General features: G+C 36.3%; 2 protein-coding genes across 4 annotated transcripts in view; one reads left to right on the top strand and one right to left on the bottom strand.

Annotated features, from left to right (window-relative positions):
• Positions 1-47: 47 nt before the first annotated feature.
• trbl (tribbles pseudokinase 2) lies at positions 48-18,111 on the bottom strand. The gene is made up of 3 exons (XM_003703716.3): positions 17,821-18,111; positions 10,026-10,327; positions 48-2,777 (listed from the first exon to the last, which is right to left on the bottom strand). Exons 1-3 carry the CDS (start codon positions 18,109-18,111, stop codon positions 2,321-2,323), a joined length of 1,050 nt encoding a protein of 349 aa, XP_003703764.1. The 3' UTR covers positions 48-2,320.
• Positions 2,777-22,617, top strand: part of LOC105662601 (putative RNA methyltransferase CG11342) — a 63,582-nt gene continuing 43,741 nt past the window's right edge. For 2 of the 3 annotated variants that reach the window (XR_013039282.1, XR_013039281.1), the window contains exons 1-4: positions 2,777-6,317; positions 6,424-10,454; positions 10,630-14,443; positions 14,568-21,524. The gene's annotated coding sequence lies outside the window, so the exon portion shown is untranslated. The remainder of the gene's footprint in view (positions 6,318-6,423; positions 10,455-10,629; positions 14,444-14,567; positions 21,525-22,617) is intronic. The other variant, XR_013039283.1, reaches the window with a different exon arrangement.

Raw genomic sequence — 22,617 nt, 5'->3', positions numbered from 1 at the left:
TATATATTACTTTAGTGTATTTTAAATAAAGAATAAACAATTCAGGATTAATTTATCATAAACGCCACTTTATTTGCCTATGTACAGAACTTTTTATTAATACTCCTAATTAATGTTTATTAGGATTTAGTAGAATTTAGTTAACTGTCTTTATATACATTTTAGCAACAATGAAACATTGTCACTATTGTACCCTGACTCAAACGATAAGAGGAATTGTGCACCGAGCTAAACACATTTATGCACAGAAAATTACATTAAAAAATATAAAGGAAAAGAGTCTCTTGCACACGCATTCAACACACACATTCTGTAATTTTGCATTTAATTTTATTTTCGCAGAAATAAAAAACAATTTGTATTGATAACAAATACAACGCTTGAATACACCAAGCAAATCAGCGAAGACTAAGGGTTTAATCGTTAATTATGTTTTGTTGATATTGACTTTCAATAGTTCGATTTTTTGTAAAAGAAAATTATACAAAAATAATCCTTGATAGGAAACTAATATTAAATATGAGATACTTGCTTATTCATAAAATGCTCATAGGTTTGTTTCATGTTTATGAATATAATTTTTATATTCTAAATTAAATAAATAGCATTCTGACGCATTTCAATATTTCAATATATACATATATGTATATTTTTGATTCCAAGGCAAACATGTATTTCTTCAATTTAGAAAATAAACCTTCAAACTGTTTACAATTTAAGTGGCTCATACACTATGTTTAAGGCTGGGGCCCATACAAGCATTTAACCAAATTATTACCATTTCCAATATTTTCAATTGTAACACAAAATATTTTTTTCTTTTATAGCTATGTATAATTTGCTAAATTCAAATTTATAGAACAGACATTTAGTAATCAATGAGCTAAAATGATGTTGTAACAGATGTTTTAAACAGTTGTCTGACCCCAGTCTAAAAGCAAAGACATATAAGTACAACACATTAGAGTAAATATACTTTGCTAACAAAATATGAAGAATTTCTGTAAATTCTCACTGTACTACGCCTGGGTCTATATGGTCCCAGATACAAAAGATCAGTGGTCTTTGATACAGATTTATATTTCTTGACAATATGTAGTGTATCTTTGGAAAGAGAAGAAAAAGGTACTTGATTCACTCAAAAATATCTGTATTTTTAATTTTTTCTCATTTATTTATATATATTTTTTCTAATAATATTTGAGTGAAAAGAACAAATTATAAATGCAACAGAAGCTATGGGCCAAAAAATAAAGAAATATCAGCAATACAGAGTTTTTGATAGAAGTAAGAAAAAATACAACAATAAAAGTTCAATTCGAAATGCTAATACCAATGGACTATACGGGGCCCGAGTGGACCCAGGCGTCTACCGCAAAGATTAAATAAATTTTCTTTTCATAACACATGTTTTTCGAAACAAATAACCCGTAGGTCTTTACCAACAAAATATTCAAATAACGATCATACCATTAGACCTTCCCTAACATACTTCAACGAAAAAGCAAACACAACGATTTCTTATATCCTAAGCCATTTTCCTTTCGTTGTGTCGATGAAACGAAAGAAAAGAAAGATACGGAATCATAGGTGATCCCTTGATGCAGCAGTTAATATTTAATCCTTTATTTGGTGTTCCTTCATTAGGTAAAATGGCTTTTATGCACAGCCTGCATACAGAAGTATATACAATAGTTAACAAAAATTTCTGTAGCCCAATCAGTTATGAAATATGTAGTATAATCTGCATCCTATGACACAGATTGTCAATGACAACAAATTTTTAAGTATGCTTGATTACAGACACTTTTACAATGAAAAGTATGCTTCTGATAAATATTATTAGCCCATGTTATAGGTTCCATAACCTATAAGACATTATGAACATGATATAAATTGCAAATTCTCCATTGTGAAATAAGTTGGAAATAACATTTCATTATTTATATTAATGAACAAAAAGATAGATGTGTTACAGTGAAAGCTCACACCATATTAGGCCTTTGTGGGATTTGATAAATTTTGTAGTCTGAAAATCTGGAAATTCATAATTTTTCTGACGCAGGGAAATATTGAGAGTCTAAGAATCCAGACTTAACTATTAATACATAAAAGTGAGAAAGAATCTTTCAACTTATTTCACTCTGACATTTCGCACATTATGACGTATATTTTTCTAAAGACTCTTGCTGTGCACCACAATGCAAAATAGAGAAAAACCATATTAAATCCCGGGCAAAAAGTGTCCCCCTGTCCAAATAGAGGATTAACATGTGAAACTGGGCTCATCGCGCGCGGAATATATCTTCTCCTGGAAAAGTCAGTCTTGAGGATTGTTAGGTAGCTCTGGTACAATTTGATCCTGACAAGAGGATCTGCTGCTGCTGGATACTGTGCACACCCGCAGTGGTTTCGAGAGCCACGGGTGTCTTGGCACGTCCTCGGCATACGGTCTTTCGGACGGTTCCTTTCTCAGCAATGAACGTATCAGACATCTTGCGCGTGGGCTAAGACCCTCTGGGACCGCGAAGTGACCACGTGAGATCTTGGCAAACAGCGACGCGTGCTCGGCGTCGTTGAATGGATAACGACCGACCAGCATAGTGTAGAGAAGAACGCCTAAAGACCAGATATCGGCTGCTTTGCCGGAATAGGCTCTTCCCGAACGCAGAACTTCTGGCGCCACGTACGCTGGACAACCTCTTCGATCGGTTAACTTGTCGTCATCCCCTTCTACTATTACGGCGTCTTCCAGACTCTCCAGACGTAGCCGTGTCCTAGAAAACAGAAAAATCCACACATTAAAATATAATCGACTTGGAAAGCATAGTAAAGTTTTTTAAAAGTTAAGAATTTAAGAATTTATTAAAGTTATTTCGATATTTAGCAAGAGGACATCGTGGCGATGCAACAATCCGCGTGTCATCGTGAAACGAGGTACAACGAAAGAACTGGCGAAAGAGAGTGTCGGCAGTTGATCAACCTGCAAAATGCGGAAGTCGCAGAACGAGTGTACGTAATATCCCTGCGGCTCTTGGGCAACTTCAAGCTTTCCACGATGTTTCTTCTTTTCACGTTGGTTACGATATTCGATCGATACGTAATCAGGAAGAATATCATGTAATAAGTATCATGAAGCTTTCTTTCCTTCTGCATGGGGTTGCAGTAATTGAGAAGCGTGTGAAAAGAACTATGAATTTCATTCGGATTTCCAGTTATGAAAATCGTTGCACTATTATTTTACTATTTCACTGTGCCAGCATATTGTTACTTTAATATTTCGTCATTTGACTACTATTTTATTTTTGTCATTTGAGTATTTTCTTTACTGTACTACTAATCTTTTGTTTTACTAATTCACTACAATTCTATTATTTATTATACTATGCTACTATTTCACAGCTCTACTATGTTACTATTTTAAAAGACAAAGAATTATTTTGTTTATAATTCTATCGTGGTTACCATAATATATGCTACAGAATTAACATCATACTAACTAGTTCTTATAAGTAGTGACTATTTAATAATACAGAACAAATATTTATAACTGTCGCAACTGTTATTAGCACATATCGGTACAATGTGCGCAGTACGACGCACGCATGCGCAAGTCGCTGCGCGTCTACTCGGTAAAATGTTTTACATAAAACTTCCGAAAAGTGCGCGCAAACCTTTCATAACCTCTTTAGAATTTTTGTTATGCGCAATCGATTAAAATGGTGAAACTATTTCGAAGAGTATTCTCATAGTAGAACTGGAAAGTAAAGCGCAGGAAGAAGAAAGCCCTGGCACGATCTTGAAAATCCGAGCGAGTGTCAATGGCCGCGAGTTTCCTAGGAGGAACCCGGTTTCGACGGCACGTTCTCCATTTGGACGCACGAGACACGTCGAGAGGATAGTCAGCCTCGCAGGCAGGTACAGCTTTCTTCGCAAACTTTCACTCGTAAGCGAACGACTCCTACACGACACACCGGTGTCTGGGTTCAAGAACCCTGTCCCGCGGACAGTGAATACTAGCACAGTGATTTCTTCCAGAGAAGGCTCGTGTATTTCAGAGCCCTGGTTGAGAAACAAGTGTATCGTTAATAGCGACCACGTTTTTGCTTTCGCCTTTCTTTTTTCAAACTGATTTTCTTACGAAAGTTTCTCAGAGATACTTCGTGATTCTTTTTGATTTCTTACGAAAATGTGTTAGGCAAGTTTTAGAGCAGGATCAGATTGAATGTAATGATACACTGGTAGTGAGATGGAACGCATTTTGCGCATGCGCGACGAATATCAATGACATCAATAAATATAATCGATATAATCAATAAATGTAATTAATTAATATATCAATAAATATGAAGATAAGAGGCTGTACCTTGATCACTCATTTTATACGATTTTAATTAAATCACACAAATTTTTGCAAAGTTGGTGATCAATGTATTTTTTTCATTCATGTATTTACGTTTGTCGTGCATGCGCGGGAAAGTGTATCCCATTTTGCAACGCTGTAGCAAACAGGACCTATTTACAGCATAGAGAAAGCTTATTTAAAATAAATTTTATGTTAGAATTTGAATAATTAGAATTTCTCGTTTCTGCGTTTACCATTTTTTCTAGGACCACCTGCTGCGGAAGCATACTCATAGATATAAGATTTCAAAGGAAATTATTCTTTCTCCCGCGAACTATCTCCATCTCACGTGTATCATCAGATAGAGACACTTGAACTCCACAAAAAGGCACATCCGGGAAACCGCTGATTCGATCAATCGATCGGGTTCATTGGTCACAAGACCGGAGCAAGGAACGACAAAACTGTCAAGGACCCCGATGGAAATGAGTTCTGGCCCGGTATTATCGCACGATCGTTTAGTCCAACCTCAATGCGAACTCGAATGTCAAGAACCTTGACGCCAATGAATTTCAAAACGTTGTACAGCAAAATTAGACGCGTGAGAGAGCTCATTGTCGCTAGACAAAGATCTTCGTTTATGACTTATAAGGACACTGACCACGTATCTCTTCGCGTCATCTCTAGAGTGCGTCATTCGTGAACGGCAATAGCCGTGAAACGCGACCGAAATAAAGAGCGAACAAAAAAAGGAAGGATGTATCCGACATACCACTTCAATTAAATAAAAAAAAAAGTTACTTTGTATAAGTTTGAAGTTATGTGGACAGTACTTAACTTTTTAAAATAGCTGAAAATTTTCTGAATGTAGCACAGTAGTATAGATACTATTAATGATACTGTTAAAATTAATAAGTGATCGAACACATCACTTGGATACACAAAATCACTGAGGATATATAAGATCATGAAATCATATTTCTTGGAGAGCGAAATCAATTCTACACTTCCGTCTGATCTCATACGGATTATGACGGCATCGTGGGCCAAATGGAACAAGGAAAATACAGCCTTCATGTTATTAAACAAATTCGTTGAAATAGAATACTGAAATATTATAGAATGTTACGGACCACATTTTGCTAATCAATAAGACATAGTGCAAACTGCAACTGATGTGAGGCCAGAGGAAACAAAGCTATTTGCATAAGCGCGATTGCCGTAATGTACAAGGATAGTTACGTATCAGTATTGCGCATTGCATCGTAATTACATCTATAACAAAACGACCGACACGAAATCGATGCATATCGATCAGAAATGCATTTTTAATGACACACTATCGAGATCCATTTCTCTAGCGCAAGCGTTTACCTCGAGGAACCAGTTAGATTACACGCGGTAACAAGCTCTACCTTCGAGCGTATTATCAACATCGTATTATTGTACAATTTACTATTTCTAGGTTCGAAGGACGCGGACACGTCTTTCTCGCGATTTGCCAATAAAACGTCTTCGGCGTGATACAGGTTGCTTCATCATCACTCAGCTTAACAATGGTTTCAACATTGGATTTTGCTTGACCTTGTTTCTCAGTTACAGCTTTTCTGTGGTTTGATGGCGAAGAATCGACTGATGTGTGCAGCGGAGAGTGTGATGGGCTCCTGGCAAAAATGGCGACACGGAAGGATTCATTTGCTGATTTTTAATTACTTTCAAATTTAGGAAAAATTGCAATTTTGGGGATTTGAAAATTGAAGATTTCAGACTTAGGAAAACAAAGATTTTTGGAGTGCAGAAAGTTAACAATGATGTGAGAATTCCGAAATTTGGGAAATCTGAAAATTTGTGAATTTAGATATCTGGATTTGTGGATGTGGGATTTGAAAATTTGGTAAGCTGAGAATTTAAAAATTTGAAACCTGTTGCCTCACAATATAGCAACCCCCAATATAACTACTACAATATCGAGGTAAATAAAGTTTAAATACCAAGATCATTGCTTTTAGCACATTAATTTGCAACTACAGAATTAGCTCATCGTTTCAAATAATAAAAAACTTTACTTAATTCCACAGAGCGAATTAGTACACGGTCGAAGAAGATCAAGTTCTTCAACACGATGGCGCTGTGTTAACGATCTCGTGGACTAAAAATCCAGCCGTACAAATATGACTCACATTTGCTACATTTATAAATGTTGCACAAGGAGTGTGACCCGATATTATGCAGCAAGAAGTTAAACAAGTAACATACACATAGTATTATCAACTGTAAGAGGTCATTCACTCTTATGGGGCATTTATATCGAGAGAGCGAATGTCCGTTCTCCCTACTCTTTCAGCAAAATTCAAGTGTAAACGAACATTCTTTCACTGCATTGGAAGGCAGCGTGTCCGAATGTTCTAAAAATACTCGCTTGTAATATCACCGTTAGCGCCGGGCAAATGGAACACTTGTCTCGGGTCATTAGCTGGGTTACGTACTTATAAAAGAAATTAATTTCTGTCATTGCTGTTACGACGTTGAAATTTGGATACTGACTAGAAATAATGGGTTGTATTAACTCTTCCTATTTGGTTCAAATTTGCGTTTGCATAAAATCATTTAAAGCAACTGTTCTTTATGAAAATGTAATATCTTAAATTTTTAACCACCAAAATTATTAATATAAAACTTGATGCTGTCTCATTATCCCAAAAAGTAAACTTGTATTCACTTTCAGGTTATGTATTCATTTGTCAGAGAAAAAGGTGTTGACACATAAATTGAATAAATGTCAGCTACTGACAAAGGCGACATAACTTTTTGGCCAAGGCAATATATCTTTTCTGACACAATCTGCAGACGCCGGCGCATACCTTAATCATTAAGAGCGTAATGCAATCACAGAGACGTCTGGACTCGGCTTCTAGGGAGGTGGAACGAACCACGCATTTCCTAATTATACCAGCATTTCAAAATCTCCCCAGCCGATGAACCAATATGCTTTTCTGACTTGCAACATTCCCCCCGCGTGTCTCTTGCCCCACTCTTCCATATATCTCGCTGATCTTTCTTTCTCGCTTCTCCTTATTCCACGCGCGGGAGCAGTTCGTCAAGAGGCAGGAATGCGAGCGCAACGCGCGATTAGCCAACTCTGAACCGACACACAACGGGGCACACGAAACGGTCTCTCGTGTGCTTTTATCATATGTAAGTACACACCACGCCCACTTCTGTGTGTTTCGTTCAAAAGCGGTTCTCAATCTTAAATGTGCTTTTCCAGAGTTAAGAGATCTTAGGAGCGGAAAGGAGTAATTTTCAAGTTTACACCTGTGAACCTGACCTAGTGTATTAACTCTACATCAATATATTTTCCTGTATTTTTATGACCTCTTATAGAACGTGTTTTGGGGAAGGTTGTATAGTGGCAGTTAAAAATTTGTACAGGGTGTCTCATAATTAGTATAAGTCCCTGAAAGCTGTATAGTAACCTTGCTTTGCATACTCAGTAACATAGTAACTTAGTATACTTATCTAACAGTACAATCCAACAGTACAATTCTTAATAGCGCATAACGTTTTTTTTTTATTAAAAAATTTGTTATCGAAAATTCTGAATGAAATTATATTGTACCGCAGATCGAGAACCGTTGCAGAGTATTGATAGCTTAATTGTGTGCGATATGTGTGTACGTCTCACGTGTGGGTGCCTATTGCTCGCGCGAACAGTCACGTTCAATCGCGAGAACACACCTTGCGAATAGCTCGATGTGGCGTGGCACTCGAGTGGTGTGGTGTGGTGTGGCGCGATCCGCTCGTTCCTTGAATTCATTTCGATTGCGTTCTATCCGGTCAAGAGGAACCCTTTCCGGAAGATGACGATACCGGGAATGGAATTCTAACCGAGGCTTTTGATAAGCAATTGTCACATGACTGCTATCGGAGTAACTAGAATTTCTGCCTGCCACAGGTTCCTTGTATTTGTTAATCTCTTTGACGAGTCTGACGCACTCGCAGTTCAAACGTGATAAATCTTACTCGTATTTTTTGTACGCTGTTTGAAGTTAAAGTCCTATTATGAGGAAATTATCTTTTTTTATTTTAATATTGTAACAGTGAATACTTTGTTCTGACGCATCTGTATGGCAAAGAGTTAATAGTGTTTTATAGACGTGAACAAGTTTTTGGAGATTTGAAAATTGAGAAAATTCAAATGAAAGAACCTGAATTTGTGTAAGCGATAAATGGTTGAAATTTTATGTAGAAACGTTTGGATGTCACGCCAAAACTTCAGATAAAAAACGAGAGTGCAGAAAAATGAATCGCATAAATTATCTGTAGGAAAGGATGGATCTGACGAAACGTGTTCAGTTTCTAACGCAAGATACGAGACACGATTGGAATTCGATATTGCCACAGACTGTTGATTACAAATTGAAACATTTCAATTTTTACAGAAATTATGTATTACCTAAGACGTACAATTATGCGGCCGAGACAGAATCAAGTCTGCTTGAAATGTAACGGTGACAACAACTTGTCGAATTCGTAATTGGCAGTAAATAATCGAGTGTCTGGATAAGAACAGAAAATAGAACGGAATTCATTAAACATGGAAGGGTTGCATTATGTCGTGGTGCGCAGTTCGATCCGGTGAAGGGGAAGTTAATTTATGTAGGCGTGGAAGTACTTCTTTTTCCAAGATACCTCCCATACACTCGATGGTGTGAAGGAATTATAGGCGAATATGGAAATGAAACGAATACGAACTGGTTTTCCATGGCTCTTTCAGACGGTGTCCTCTCACTCGCTCGAGGAATGCTACGAACGTAGGCGTATCGCATCATTAGCTCGTGTCAAATTAGTAACTACTTTGTCACCCTAATGCACACCGCTTTTGGCGTACAAGACATTCAATCAATATCTATGACTTTCTGTCAACTAATTATATCATTTCTATAATAGTTCATTGTCTTTACGATTTCGTATTAATTAGCTTCTTCGTTTACTCGTACTTGAATATTTAACTCGTAATTACACATTAAATTATGAACTTTGTATGAAGGATTTTCTGACTGAAAGTCACAGTTCTATTTTCAATTAGAACTTGCAGATTGAAGATGAAAAATATTCAAGAGATCTGTTCAATTATGATTAAGTCTAAGTGTCCTCTAAGATTATTCTAACTGAAGAAGTCTAGTTTTAAGTTGAGTATAAATTTTTGGATGAGAATTTGACCAGTGTGTTTTCACTTGCAGATTGAAGATGAAAAATATTCAAGAGATCTGTTCAATTATGATTAAGTCTAAGTGTTCTCTAAGATTATTCTAACTGAAGAAGTCTAGTTTTAAGTTGAGTATAAATTTTTGGATGAGAATTTGACCAGTGTGTTTTCACTTGCAGATTGAAGATGAAAAATATTCAAGAGATCTGTTCAATTATGATTAAGTCTAAGTGTTCTCTAAGATTATTCTAACTGAAGAAGTCTAGTTTTAAGTTGAGTATAAATTTTTGGATGAGAATTTGACCAGTGTGTTTTCACTTGCAGATTGAAGATGAAAAATATTCAAGAGTTTAATTATGATTAAGTCTAAGTGTCCTCTAAGATTATTCTATCTGAAGAAGTTTAGTTTTAAGTTCAGTATGGATGAGAATTTGACCACAGTATGAAAGGGTAAAGTGGCATTTCTCTTACCTTGCTTCGTCAGCGAAAACGAACTTCCTGAGTTTCAGATCTCTTAGCACAACCCCGTACTCGTGACACGTAGCCACGGCCCTGGCCGCTTGCCGGAAAAGCCGCCTCGCCTCCGGTTCCCGCAGCCTCCTGCGTGCCCTAACATAGGCGTGCAGATCACCGTGGTGACCCTCCAGTAACAGATAGCGTCGACCTCCAGGTGCTTCCACCACGCCCGCGACACCGCTTGCTGCCCCGGTACCTTCTAATCGAAGGTGAGCCTGTAGTAGTGCCTCGCAACCTTTGTCGCCCACGGTCAACGCCTGAAATCCACGAATATCGTTGCGTCACTGGCTCGTTCGTCTATGTATATGCTACATACGAATCGAGGAGGATTAGGAAACGGCTTCGCTCATGACAACCTATGATCGGCAGCTTTTTAAATGTAAAGTAGGTAGACTTTATTCGTTTAGTACTTGCACGGGTTTCGGAACCCATCTTTCTTTATAATTTGGAACGTTGTTAACATTTCGCTTCTCGTTGTTAAGATTCTATTCTATTACAGAATTTTGTTAGTAGTTTAAGAATTCTATATTACTAGTTTATTGTTTATTTATTTTTATAGTTGGAGCTTAAGCGGTGGTCAGAAGTGGAGGTTTTGGCGATATCAATGTGGAGGTAGAAATTTGAATGGGTTTTTGATATTTTCTTGACTGTAATGAGATCAATTTGAGTTATAGTTAATGGTCTGACGATAATTTTGAAGGCTTGAGAAATTCATTTTTAGCATAAGTTGCAAAATAGATGTATATAGTATATAGGGAGTGTGTGTAGCCAAGTTAACATATGAACTCTGGTGATTATGGAATGTAGGGTTGTAGGGATGTTATGTGTACTACATTAAAAATTTTCAAATTTCCAACCTTCTCAAGTTCCAAATTCCCAAATTCAGTAATATGAATATAAAAATTCTGTGTACACAAGTTTACAAAACTGTATTAAAACCCTGATATATTCAGAAGTATATAAAATCCACAAATGGGTCATAATCCTTAAAAGGTCAAATCTCTCAAGATTTTCAACGTATCTCCTTGTGTCTGACTCTCCAAACTTCATTTCGAATTGGACTTGCTCCATCAATTTCACGAGCGGATACATTTCGTTATTTTACCATTAAAAGACTTGTCACTTAACGAAGCATTCTTTAAGGAACGGTTTATGCGGACGCCGCGTAACGTACTCAATAACGTGCATAATATCTGCCATTGTACTAGATAATTGTACGTTAGCATTGACCGGTTAATACGGATATCCGCAGCAGACAATACGAATACGTATACACTCGTATTGCTCGAAACGACATTTTAAAAGTACAGCTCACACGTGTTTCCTCATATTTAAACATTTTTTACTACCTTGATCCATCGTTCAAGATAACCAACTGAAGAAATATTGATCCCGAGTATCGCAGATTGAATGCTTTCTGATATTTTAATCCAGTTGTGATGAATTTAGCGTGACAAAGTTTTATTGTTTACGTATTTTGATAAGCGGGATTAATGGGTTATTGTTGAATTAATCTGCGACTGTTCATTATGTGACTGTAAGTTTGTTAAATGAAATCGATTCAAAACCGCTTTGGATACATATACAAAAAAAATTGAATGGCTTATATCAAATTATATTTTTAGAATTGTACCTTATTACAAAAATTAAAAGATGTGTTTTTAAAAATCGCTATCATTCAATCAAGTTCATGTTCAAGGCTCTCCACGTTATTTACAAATTACATGTGAACTAATCAACGGCTAGTGTCTCTCTAAAGTCGCGTGTAATTAGATTAATTACACTTGTAATTGAAGTGTCAATAAACCGAAATAGACATGACTAAGCGTTTATCTTCGTCCATGTTAATCGATCTCCCAAAGATGGAAGATTCTATCTTCAGAAATATTGTGAAACAAACGTGAACGTTACAAATTTTACTTGATTGATGTTGATCAAATTTCTCGACATTTTAATCTAAATTTAAAGTAAAAGTATTAAAATTTTTCACTGCCATATGAGCTACGCATGAATTTTTACAAGGATCATCATACTTTACTGATCCTTTAAAGGAAATGGACTTAAACTTAATAACATTTGTTAATGAAAATCACCCAATTCTTGATTCGCTTCATCTAATATTATGGTACGAAACATTCCAAGTGCTAGGTCATACAACACCAAAAGGTGTTCTCAAGTTCTAAGGGTCCTACCCTCGATAGTTCAATATGGCGGTATCACACTTTATTGTTGGTCATGTTGCTTAAACATTTTGAGTGTAACGATCGATCGGCACCGGGTGATTTCGTAAAGAACGCAGTGTGTGCCCTTATTAAACTAATGGGACTCGAGTTTCGAAACTGTGTCAGGTTTCGACACCACGAGATGAACGGCCGGATGTACAAAGTTTCAAAAGTAGCCAAGATTTCGTGTGTCTGCTTCCTTATCGATCTGTTTTGTGAAGACACGTTGTGTGCTATTACCATTTTGTTCTTTCACAGACTGTTAGCTACAGAAGCACGTGCTTAGGGCATCTTGAGAAAAGGATGCCACAGAAATTTTTCATTCACGAGTTTAACATGACCTTATTTTCCAATGTCTTTAATTTTAAGATTTTTAAATTTCTAAGTTTCAAAGCTTTAAAATTGTTAAACCCAAAATTTCAATATTTAGAAGATTCTAATTCATTTTAAAAGTAACCAATACTGCAGTTCAGTGATGAGCACTTAGATACAACATACATATGCTACATATATAAACAATTAAAATACAACAAAAATTTTACAGAAAGCATTCAAAATTATTAGTCAAGAAGTTTATACTTATTTGAATATTATGGAAGAGTAATTAAGTACAATTATATAGTTATTACGACTGTTATGTCATTTGTTCAAAACATTAAGTTGAAATTCATGTACCCAAAGTTAAATGTTAAGCACTTTTGAATAAAGTGTATATATGCATATTAGTCTCAAGACTTCATTGGCAAACGTGAGCTTGTGTGTCTAAAGCAAGCTTGTCCTTACATTGTGTGTGTTATTTATGAGTTTGTTTATTTAATACGTTCATTGCCACCAGAAGTGTTGTCACCAACAGAACTGTATTATAAAGTACGAATAAGTGTCGATAATTGACTACTTGCTGCACTTCGTGTTTGAGAATATGCAGAAAAGTATCCGGAACAGGTCTTTGAAAACATTTTGAAAGTCGGCGGACCAACTCGTCAGAAGCTGGACGCAATTGCGAAAGCATGTCACGCAAGCCCCGTGCTCGATGTAATCGTCAATTAAATTAAACGGCCCTGGCTTTAGAAGCGATTATGAATAACGGGCAGCGCCGATACGACGAAGTAACGGCGAGGTGAGGCAAGGTGCAGCCTTGTGTTTGTTGGCTGCTCGATGATGTAAGCGGCGTATTGTATAACGCGACGATTGTAAAATGTTAATGGAAACGCAGCAGCAGCAGCTGTCGTGGCAAGAAACGCGTGGCACACACATCTTTCTGTGTTCCTGAGAGGCATATGCAGTTTCGTATGGTTTATGTCGTACCAGAGATTAATATTAAGACGTTTACAAAACTTAACGAATATTGGACTGCAATGTTTGATATTTATCTTATGTTTAACACAAAGTTTTATTGGGATAGGTTAGTTTGATAGATACATCTTTGTTACTCCTTCTATTATAAATTGCTACATCAAAGAAATAGTAATGGATGTGTTTTATTAGCTACACTCGCCTGTGCAACTCATACTGTTAGAATTTAATTTTCAAGAATAACATTTTCTTTTCACGTTAAAATTACAGTATTTCTGAAAATAAAGATTGTGAGATGTATTTCAAGGCGTTACAAATTGTTTGAAGTCCAGTTTTATGCTTCAAACAGTGCTGAAGTATTTGGTGAAGAAGTAACAAGCTTTCTTGAATAGATACTTAATGCGCATGCGCGATCTATGTATCACGCGCATGCGCATTACATATCTACTCATTCAAGAAAACATACTTCGATTAAAATTTATTTCGCGAAATAAATGACAAAAGTTATCGTTTTGTCTGTGAAAAATGATGCTCAACAACCTAATAAGTTTATATATGTACGATTTTTATTGTTAATACTGCATTCGTTACAGGAAAGATAACGTTATCGGCGATGGTAGCAGGAAACGCAATAGCGCCAGTGGCTGTACGTTCATGAATTATTTGCTGATTTTGTCATGAGAAAGGAAATTCTGATAACGTTAATTTTGAATGTGCTTTCATTCATTTGTACAGTATCTACTCACGGATGTTGTTTATCAAAATGCAAACTAAAAATATCCTGGAATTTAACAGGAAAGTGATAAGACAAAGTCAATCATTATCTGATTCAAAAGGAAGACAATTGCACTAATAAAAGTAATTAGAATTTGCAGTTCTTGCTAAATTTATCCACAACTATTTTTTATAGAAACGATATTAAAAATTTTCTGTTATAAATTGTTTAATTTAAAAATGTCTAAATATCTAATATTTCAAATAGAATTTTCAATTCTCAAACTTACAAACATCCAATATTAACACTTATCAGTAAAACTGGGGAACTTAGATAAAAAGTCCTAATTAATTAGCTGATTGACTACCTAATTATAACAATTAACGAGTAAATTATAATAACTAAAATAATATAACAAGGTAAGCGCAATTATCGCTTATTAATTCGGAATAAGCTAATTATAATTAGGTTCTTTATTGCCATTCATCGTGAAGGATGAAATATTTAAAACGCACTTAATTAATTTCTTTCAGGAAATATTCAAAGATAAATCCAATTAGTTTCATTAGTCACCGCATAAGCTCCTGGCGGAAGCTTCGATCGACTCCAATATTAGCAAAACCGTTACGTATCCACATTTTTGTTGTATAATAACTGGTGTTCTGTGGAAAATAGCAGTCGCGCTGCGCAACGTATGCACCGTTCCGGTGTAGCTGTTATTACAGTACAAGTAAGGAAATTTTTAATTTACACCATTTACGCGTATTAATTATTTAACAGCTGCGATACCTTCTTATCTAATCCTTCAACGATCGTCGCCGTTATTATGAGTTATAGTGGTTATGAACCTTATCTTACTATTTAAATTAATTTATTCTCCTTACTTCATTTTCTGATACAGTAATTACTAACATTTACTATGTCGTTAAGTTATAATGGACTGATAGCAATATTGAATTATATATCATCGTTTTACTTGAAGCTAAGTCAACGTCAATATATACAAAGATATAATTATTCATACTTTTTAGAAATATATTTAATTTCTTAAAGGCACATCGTTTTTATAAAAAGTACCGGAAGATTGTTTGTGCAGTATGGAATGTACGAAAACTTGGAGTAAATTACTTCAAATTATAGCAAAGTTACGTCAACAACTTCAAAGATTTTAAATGGCGGAAGCAATGACCGCACCATTCAGTTACAATGCAAGATGTATTAAGTGGTTCTCAACAGAAACTGTATCAATTAAATTCTCAAGACAAATAACACTAAACTTTATGTACATAATGCGAGACAAATCCTCAAATGTTGAAATTTTTACATTACAAAAATGTCTAAATTTCTTAATCTCATGCTAATGTAATATTTAATCTATTTAGATTTCGAAGTATATTGCAACATTAAAAGTTAGCATTCTTAAAACAGCAGTTTATTAGACATGTAACAACTGCAGGATTTAATTGCGAGAAATGCGGTGAAGGTTGACGCAACAACATTCTGTAGAACTTTTCTCATAGAATGACACGGCACGCACGTTCCTACCAATGAATCCTACGATTGCGATGACAATGGAAATAACGGTTGCTGGTCACGCCAGAAGAAACACCGGATACCAAGAAGATCTACTTTTTGTTCTAAGATTCTAACCTAAACCCTGTGCAGACATGCTCTGAAAAGTGTAACTTCCGGATATCAGTAAAAGCATAATCCTTTAAGTAATTTGAAATTATTGTTTCGTGAATAGAGACACTTAATGCGCATGCGTCGTGTATCGCATTATTGCGCATGCGCGTTACATATCGCGACTCATTCAACATACTTCGATTAATATTTGTTTCTCGAAATAAATAACAAAAGTTTTATTTGCGAAGTCATGTCATTATTTTACGATTAATTTGTAATCATAACTTGTCATTTTGTTAATTAAATATCAAGGTATAGGTAATATGTCCATAATATATGATATATTCTTAGAAAATGCTATTAAGACATATTCAAAGAAAAAGTTTGGTTCAAATTCTTTACAAAGATATACAAATACACCCTTCACAGTTATTCCAGTAATATTAATCTATATTAAATTAATAATCTTTATCACTTGAAACTCTATACTGCATATAATCTGACCTGTATCATTTTATCAGACCATATCACCTTTACGATGATGCTATATTTCCGGTGCTAAAAGAGGAATGACGCAGAATAAAGTAATTGAATTAGACGCGTCGCGGAGAATCGATTTCTCTTCAATTTCAATAAGGAAGAAGCTGATATCGGTTGAGCAGAAAGAATGACTTCCGATTTCAAACGGTTAAGCAATCGTCCGACAAAACGTCAGCAAGAAATGTTTACGCGTTGTGATTAACACGGATGTAGCGTGTATTATTATCGTAAACAAGAAACAAATGACAAGAGTCACGCGTTCGGGTTAAACGAAGGAGGATTTTTCGTCCATCCGGGTTACGTCGGTGGCGTCGACCGATAACGCGAACCCGTTCGCTTCGACCCGAATACGAACGAAAAAGCCTTAAGGCGACAGTTTAGAAAGGTGATTTCCATCAATACACCATGTAACTTTTATTGGACGTGGTTCTGCTCGTTGTTGCACACCTGCCTCGAGACTTACGCGACACATATCCTGGAGGCAGGATGCGTTTGCTCTATCAAGGATAAAGACGAAACATTTCGTAATTGCTGGCTACAATTCTTTTTCTTTTGTATCTTTGTTGACTAACAAAGTTAAAGGTTATTCTAAATTATATTTCATTCAATGAAATTTGACGAAAAAAATTATTTTATACGAATTATGTGAAATTATAGAACAGGATGTTGTAACGAGAAGAATCTTATGATATTTTAAATTAAAAATGCAAGACATTTATGCAGACTAAATATTTTCAACTAAAATTGTTTCTTTGTATGTATTAGATGGTAATAAAAATACAGATATAAAAGTAATGTAACATTTATTTAAAAGTATATACATTTATCTTTTTCAAGTTGTTAAAAAAATAGCATTTAAGCCCTTCAGAATGCGAGGCGTGTAGAGTATGCACAGCAACTCAAAAGGAGATTTTTGTCGTGTACAGCAGATTTACATGTAGTTGCTATAAATTCAACAAAAAATCTCTGATGAAACAGAATTTATATTATAAAATTTCACTAGCACATATATTTTACTAAATTTTAATGTTCATTTCTTCAAATAAAATAAATTACATATTTATACTGTTATAAATAATACCTTTAATTACCTACGTTACTATAAAAAGGTTAAAAAACGAATTATAAATAAATTTTAAATCGTGCGGAAGGTGCAGAAATATGTATTTCTTTCTCCCCAAACAAAGCGTTTCCGCCACTGCTTAATTCACCCGCGAAATTTGAAACACAATTAACGCACACGATTACCTATCGTATTCTACACCCCACTCATACCGATACAAAACGCAAATCGGTTTACCCCACTAAACCGATGCAAAATACGATGGTTCGAAAAGAAAAAGCTCAGACTCACCTTTGCGACGATTTGTTTGCCGGTGTGAACGTCAACACACCGGTATAAAGCGCTCCCCTCGGCCGGACCAAGAAGCAGATACCGATCGCCAAGTATGGTGGGTCCATGATGATCGGTGGGCAACGGTTCATAACTAGGGAAGACAACTGCCGGCACCGAGTTCGTTTCGTCGCTCGTCGGTTGTTGACTAATATCCTGACTACTGTTCGGACTGACCAAAAACTTTCCATTGTTGGTACGAGTCACTTGCAGATGAAGAGGATGCTGCCTAACGGCGGCTGTCACTCTCATATTGTGATGCTTTCACACACGCACCGTTTACCGCACTCGCGACACTACTGCCTCCTTGTACTTCTTCAATAAAGTTATGTTTTAATTGTGTAATACAACACGTGTCCTCACTTTCGAGTTTGAAAACAGTTTTGTAATCCTTATTATTGTCGGTGGATCGTTAAAGGAGAAAAATCTTTGAACACACTTCACGTCACAAGATTACCACACGGCAGCTGCGACAGTTATCGATCTTTAACGGATTTCTTGATGCTTATAAGCTCTACCGGTATAAATTCGTGTATAGTTGATAATTAATCATAGGTAAGAATATCACTTGTGCGAGGGCCCACGCAGTGTTGCTTGATGCTACCGCTGGGTCCTTGGACGGAGATCTTTGTAGGTGACAAGTCGGTCACTTTTATGTATAAGTTCTGTAACAGATAAAAATAAAATAAATTAATTAAATGATACATATATAGGAATCATATAAAACATTAAAATGCATCTTAAGATGTTTTTTTATAGAGTCGCTAATAACCTATCATTTATGTTACAAAAATAGTCTCTATAATTTAAAGGTTAAGTCTGTAATTTTTAAACTACATAATTGTATAAATATAAAGTTTGAAAGAATATTATATGAGTCGAGGCCACAGCAGAATAGTGTCATGTAATTTTAAGTCAATTATACGTATTCGTAATAGGATTCGAATGACGAGAGTTCCGTTCATTAACTCTATGTGATTCACGGACAATTTCAAAAGACGGTGTTTCGACACTCGTCCTGCCTTGTGCGCAATTTCCATAGAGAAGGGGACACCGTAAGGTCAGGGATATCGTTGTAAGGCGGTCGTTGCGCCGACCGCTCTACCCAGTCAAAGAGGCTGAGGAAGTCGCAGAAAAATTGTAAAACGTGATGCAAGAAAATCGTGAGACCATTATTAATGCAACTAATTGCACAAGAAATTTTCCTGTATATTTACACCTTGTCGCGTGCAACCTACAACTTCGCATTCCGCTTATGAATGTTTCAAGTATATATTTATACTATTTGCTTCTGAGGATACCATAATATTTTATGAAAAATTAAGTATTTTTATCTTATAAAAATTTGTTGTATGTAAGGTGTATTTAACATCGGTTTATTAGCTAATTGTTCTCATATCAGTCTTTTGCTTCACCTGGAAAATACACTTCTTTTAATTGCGTCACTTTGGAAATATACATGTATGTGCATATATGCGCGATATGTAAATTCAACGTCCTTGGTGGTATGCAATCTGACTGTGAGATTTGCCGCATGTAAATTACGAGTATGAAATTAAGAAAAAAGTTACATGTTACCAATCATGTTTATCGCCCATGTCACAAAGTATTTCATTACGTTATCAAATAATATGGCAAGGTTAACTTTCAAGAGAGAATGATTCAAAGCTCGAAGAAATTTAAATTTCAAAGCCGACTCGATCGCTCGATTTTATCGTTAGCGCAAATCCCGGCTATCAATATTCGCGAAATCGCGCCATTACGATATCTACGCACTTGCGCAAAACTCTTGTCGTTCCAAAGATCAGGGACGTATAAAAGCGAGTACGGAAGACTTTCCTGGGAAGAATGACGTTGAACGGGAAAAAGACCCAATAATTTGTTAAGTACTGGTTAATAAATTTTGGAATAACTTTGGAGTTTAAAAATATAGGAATATCAAACTGATTTGTAAATTATGAAACTTGAATTGAAAATTTAAGAATTTAAAAGTATAGTAATTTCTAAATTCCGACATTCAAAATAAAGAAATTTTTGAATTTAAAAATTAGAAATGTTTGGATTTGAATATTTGAAATTATGAAAATATTCGAATTTAAAAATTAAAAAATTTAAGAACCTCTCCAAAATTGAATGAACCTTAATGGTGTCGGTAAACCAGTCCTTATGCAAAGAAAGCCTACATTACACCCAAGCATACGTGACAGTACTCACTCGCCCCCTAGTTGGTTCCTCAAAAGATAGTCCAGCTAAGAGCGCGATTCTAACTTATCATTTCAACTGGAAGATCTACAGCAATCCACTACTTATTTTCGATCACTCAAATTGTTTAAATATCAAGTAAACATCGTAGCGGCAGGTGCGGAGTCCTGTAACTGGTACTAGTGAGTGTTCTCTATCCACATTTATTGAATGAACGAGAATCTGACGAAATAGCTAGCTTGGAATTGGTGAAGGATTGCGTCCACACGGTAGCGCGTGTTGAAACGCGTGTGCACGCACACAACCAAGCAGATAGCAGATATCCTTCGGTAAGGTCAAAATGGCGGAGTTCCACAGTTGTCACGGCGATATTGCGGGCACCGGTTGCATTAATAGCGCGCAAACATGACGCAATACAGCGAAATAAATTGCCTAATACATTTGTTCACGTAGCCCCTTTACAACCACGGATCTAACCGGCCTTTTAAGTAACTTCCGGTAAACGAAGAATAAATTACCAACGATGACAACAACATACTCTTTCGACCGTTAGTCGGCGATTCAAAATGATTCGAATCTTACAAAATTTTAAATTATAAAAAGAAATGCCTGAAAGGGGTGCATCTATGTCAGGGCAAGCGCACCAAACAAAATAAACGAAGAGCTTGACATCGATCTGGTACGTGTCAGTAATAATCACTGCACTTTGCACTGTACTCGTAGCGAGGCTGATACGCAAAATACGCATACGCGCACTCACTCCAAACACGTTTGTGTTTTCAAAGTACAATTCGGTAGAACGTACACCAGGATGAACAATGATTACCTTTACAATGTTCTTGCTGCCGTACGTTCCTGAACGGGAGGCTGGGATGGAGCCAGACGTAACCGAGTTTCCCCCAAATACGTTGTTGATAAACCGCCGTCTGCTCGAAAAGCGAACCTCTGGTGTGCTGCTTTTTCGAATAGCGCGCGCGTCGGATAAAACCTGGTCTTCTTTCCGTTGGATCTACCAGGATGGATGTTGGTAGTGTTCTCGCGATTCGTGTTCCGACCAGTCGTCGCGTTGTTTCCCTTTCGTTGTGCGGCCCGGAGGACAGAACAACTTCGGAGAAACAGCGAAACGTAAAAAGCTGAGCGGTTGCGAACGAGGGAGAGACTGTGCGGAGCGATTTGTATCCCGCGCAACGGACGGTCCAACGTTTTGGGCCGGCCCTCCGCTCAGAAACGACGGCGGCAACAGAACAAGCAAGCACAGACCGATCGCGCCATTGTGCAGCAAACGACTGAGGCTACGGTCGCCGCCTCGGATTAATCCGACAGAATCGGTAAGTGCGCCGCGGGGTGGGGAGAACGTACGCGCATGCGCAGTTCGAGATCTCCAGTGTCGGCCTAAGGGTATCGCATGAATGGGTGCTTCGTGTTCGTGAAAACGCGATTGAAATTTTAGAAGAATTCCTGCGGTGAGTTATTTCTTTTCTACATTTTTTTATAATGTCTGAAACGTTACGTTTCGTGCGTGACGAAAGAAATTATATTTTTTCTCGCATACCTAAATCAAGTTAACACTCGTACCGCGCGTCAAAATTATACTGTAACATTCGTAGTGCGAACATTTTTTTCTGTTCATATCGGTCACGTTCCTGATTCAGCACTTTTGCACCTAGCTTCTACGTGTTTAGTAATACGCTTTTCATTTATATTTAATCTACACCGATGATACAACACGATACAAAATTGCTGTATAACGGTAGAATGCAATATAAGGAGTGTTGCCTTTTCGGAGCACAAAATGGGGTCTTATAATTTAGAGATGCGTTACTGGCCACATCAGTGCGTACGTGGGCATCCTAAACCGCGACACGCGGTCGTGCATGTAAATATTTTATACATTCACAACGGACTGTTCGTAACATTAATTATTTCTGCATCATCCAATGTTATTAGCTCGTAATATGAATTGAAAATCCGTAGTAAAATGATCTGCTTATAAACGAGCTACGTTTCGTAATGGAAACAACATGGTGTCTATACACTGTACATGAACATAACCAAATATGGTCGCTGTATAAAAGTTCTTTAGATTAATCATCGTATGCAGTTAGTTGAGCATTTTTCAAGTTTGAAGGCTGATGAGTAAATGTTCGCGTAGAATTTGAAATTCGTACATACGTATTCTTTTCTCATAAATGCTGCGCCCTTGACCTACCTTAACGTTCCTTAGTAACCGCGGGAGACACGTTTTAAACAATTGGTGGTAACGAAGGGCACGTAACCTCACCCACGTACTCTGCTATGACCGTGAGAAACGTCTTATCGTCTTATGTACTCCCACTCTTCAATTTCGAACGATATTTGAATTTTAAAACTTCTCAAAGTTTATTTTCACATTTTTAAAGTTTGCAAACTTTTAGGTTTAAATTCTACAAATTTTTAAACGTTCAGATTTCCAAAGTCTGCAATTCCAAAATTCCTAAATATCTCACAGAATTAATATTTAAATAAAAAGCGTGATATTATTTGCTCATAAGTGCGAATTTGTGTTGAAAAAATGGA

This window comes from Megachile rotundata, chromosome 9, assembly GCF_050947335.1.
Source record: "Megachile rotundata isolate GNS110a chromosome 9, iyMegRotu1, whole genome shotgun sequence".
NCBI classification, from domain to species: Eukaryota; Metazoa; Arthropoda; class Insecta; order Hymenoptera; family Megachilidae; genus Megachile; species Megachile rotundata.
The sequence above is the reverse complement of the archived record's forward strand: the minus strand, read 5'-3'. Positions and strand labels throughout refer to the sequence as shown.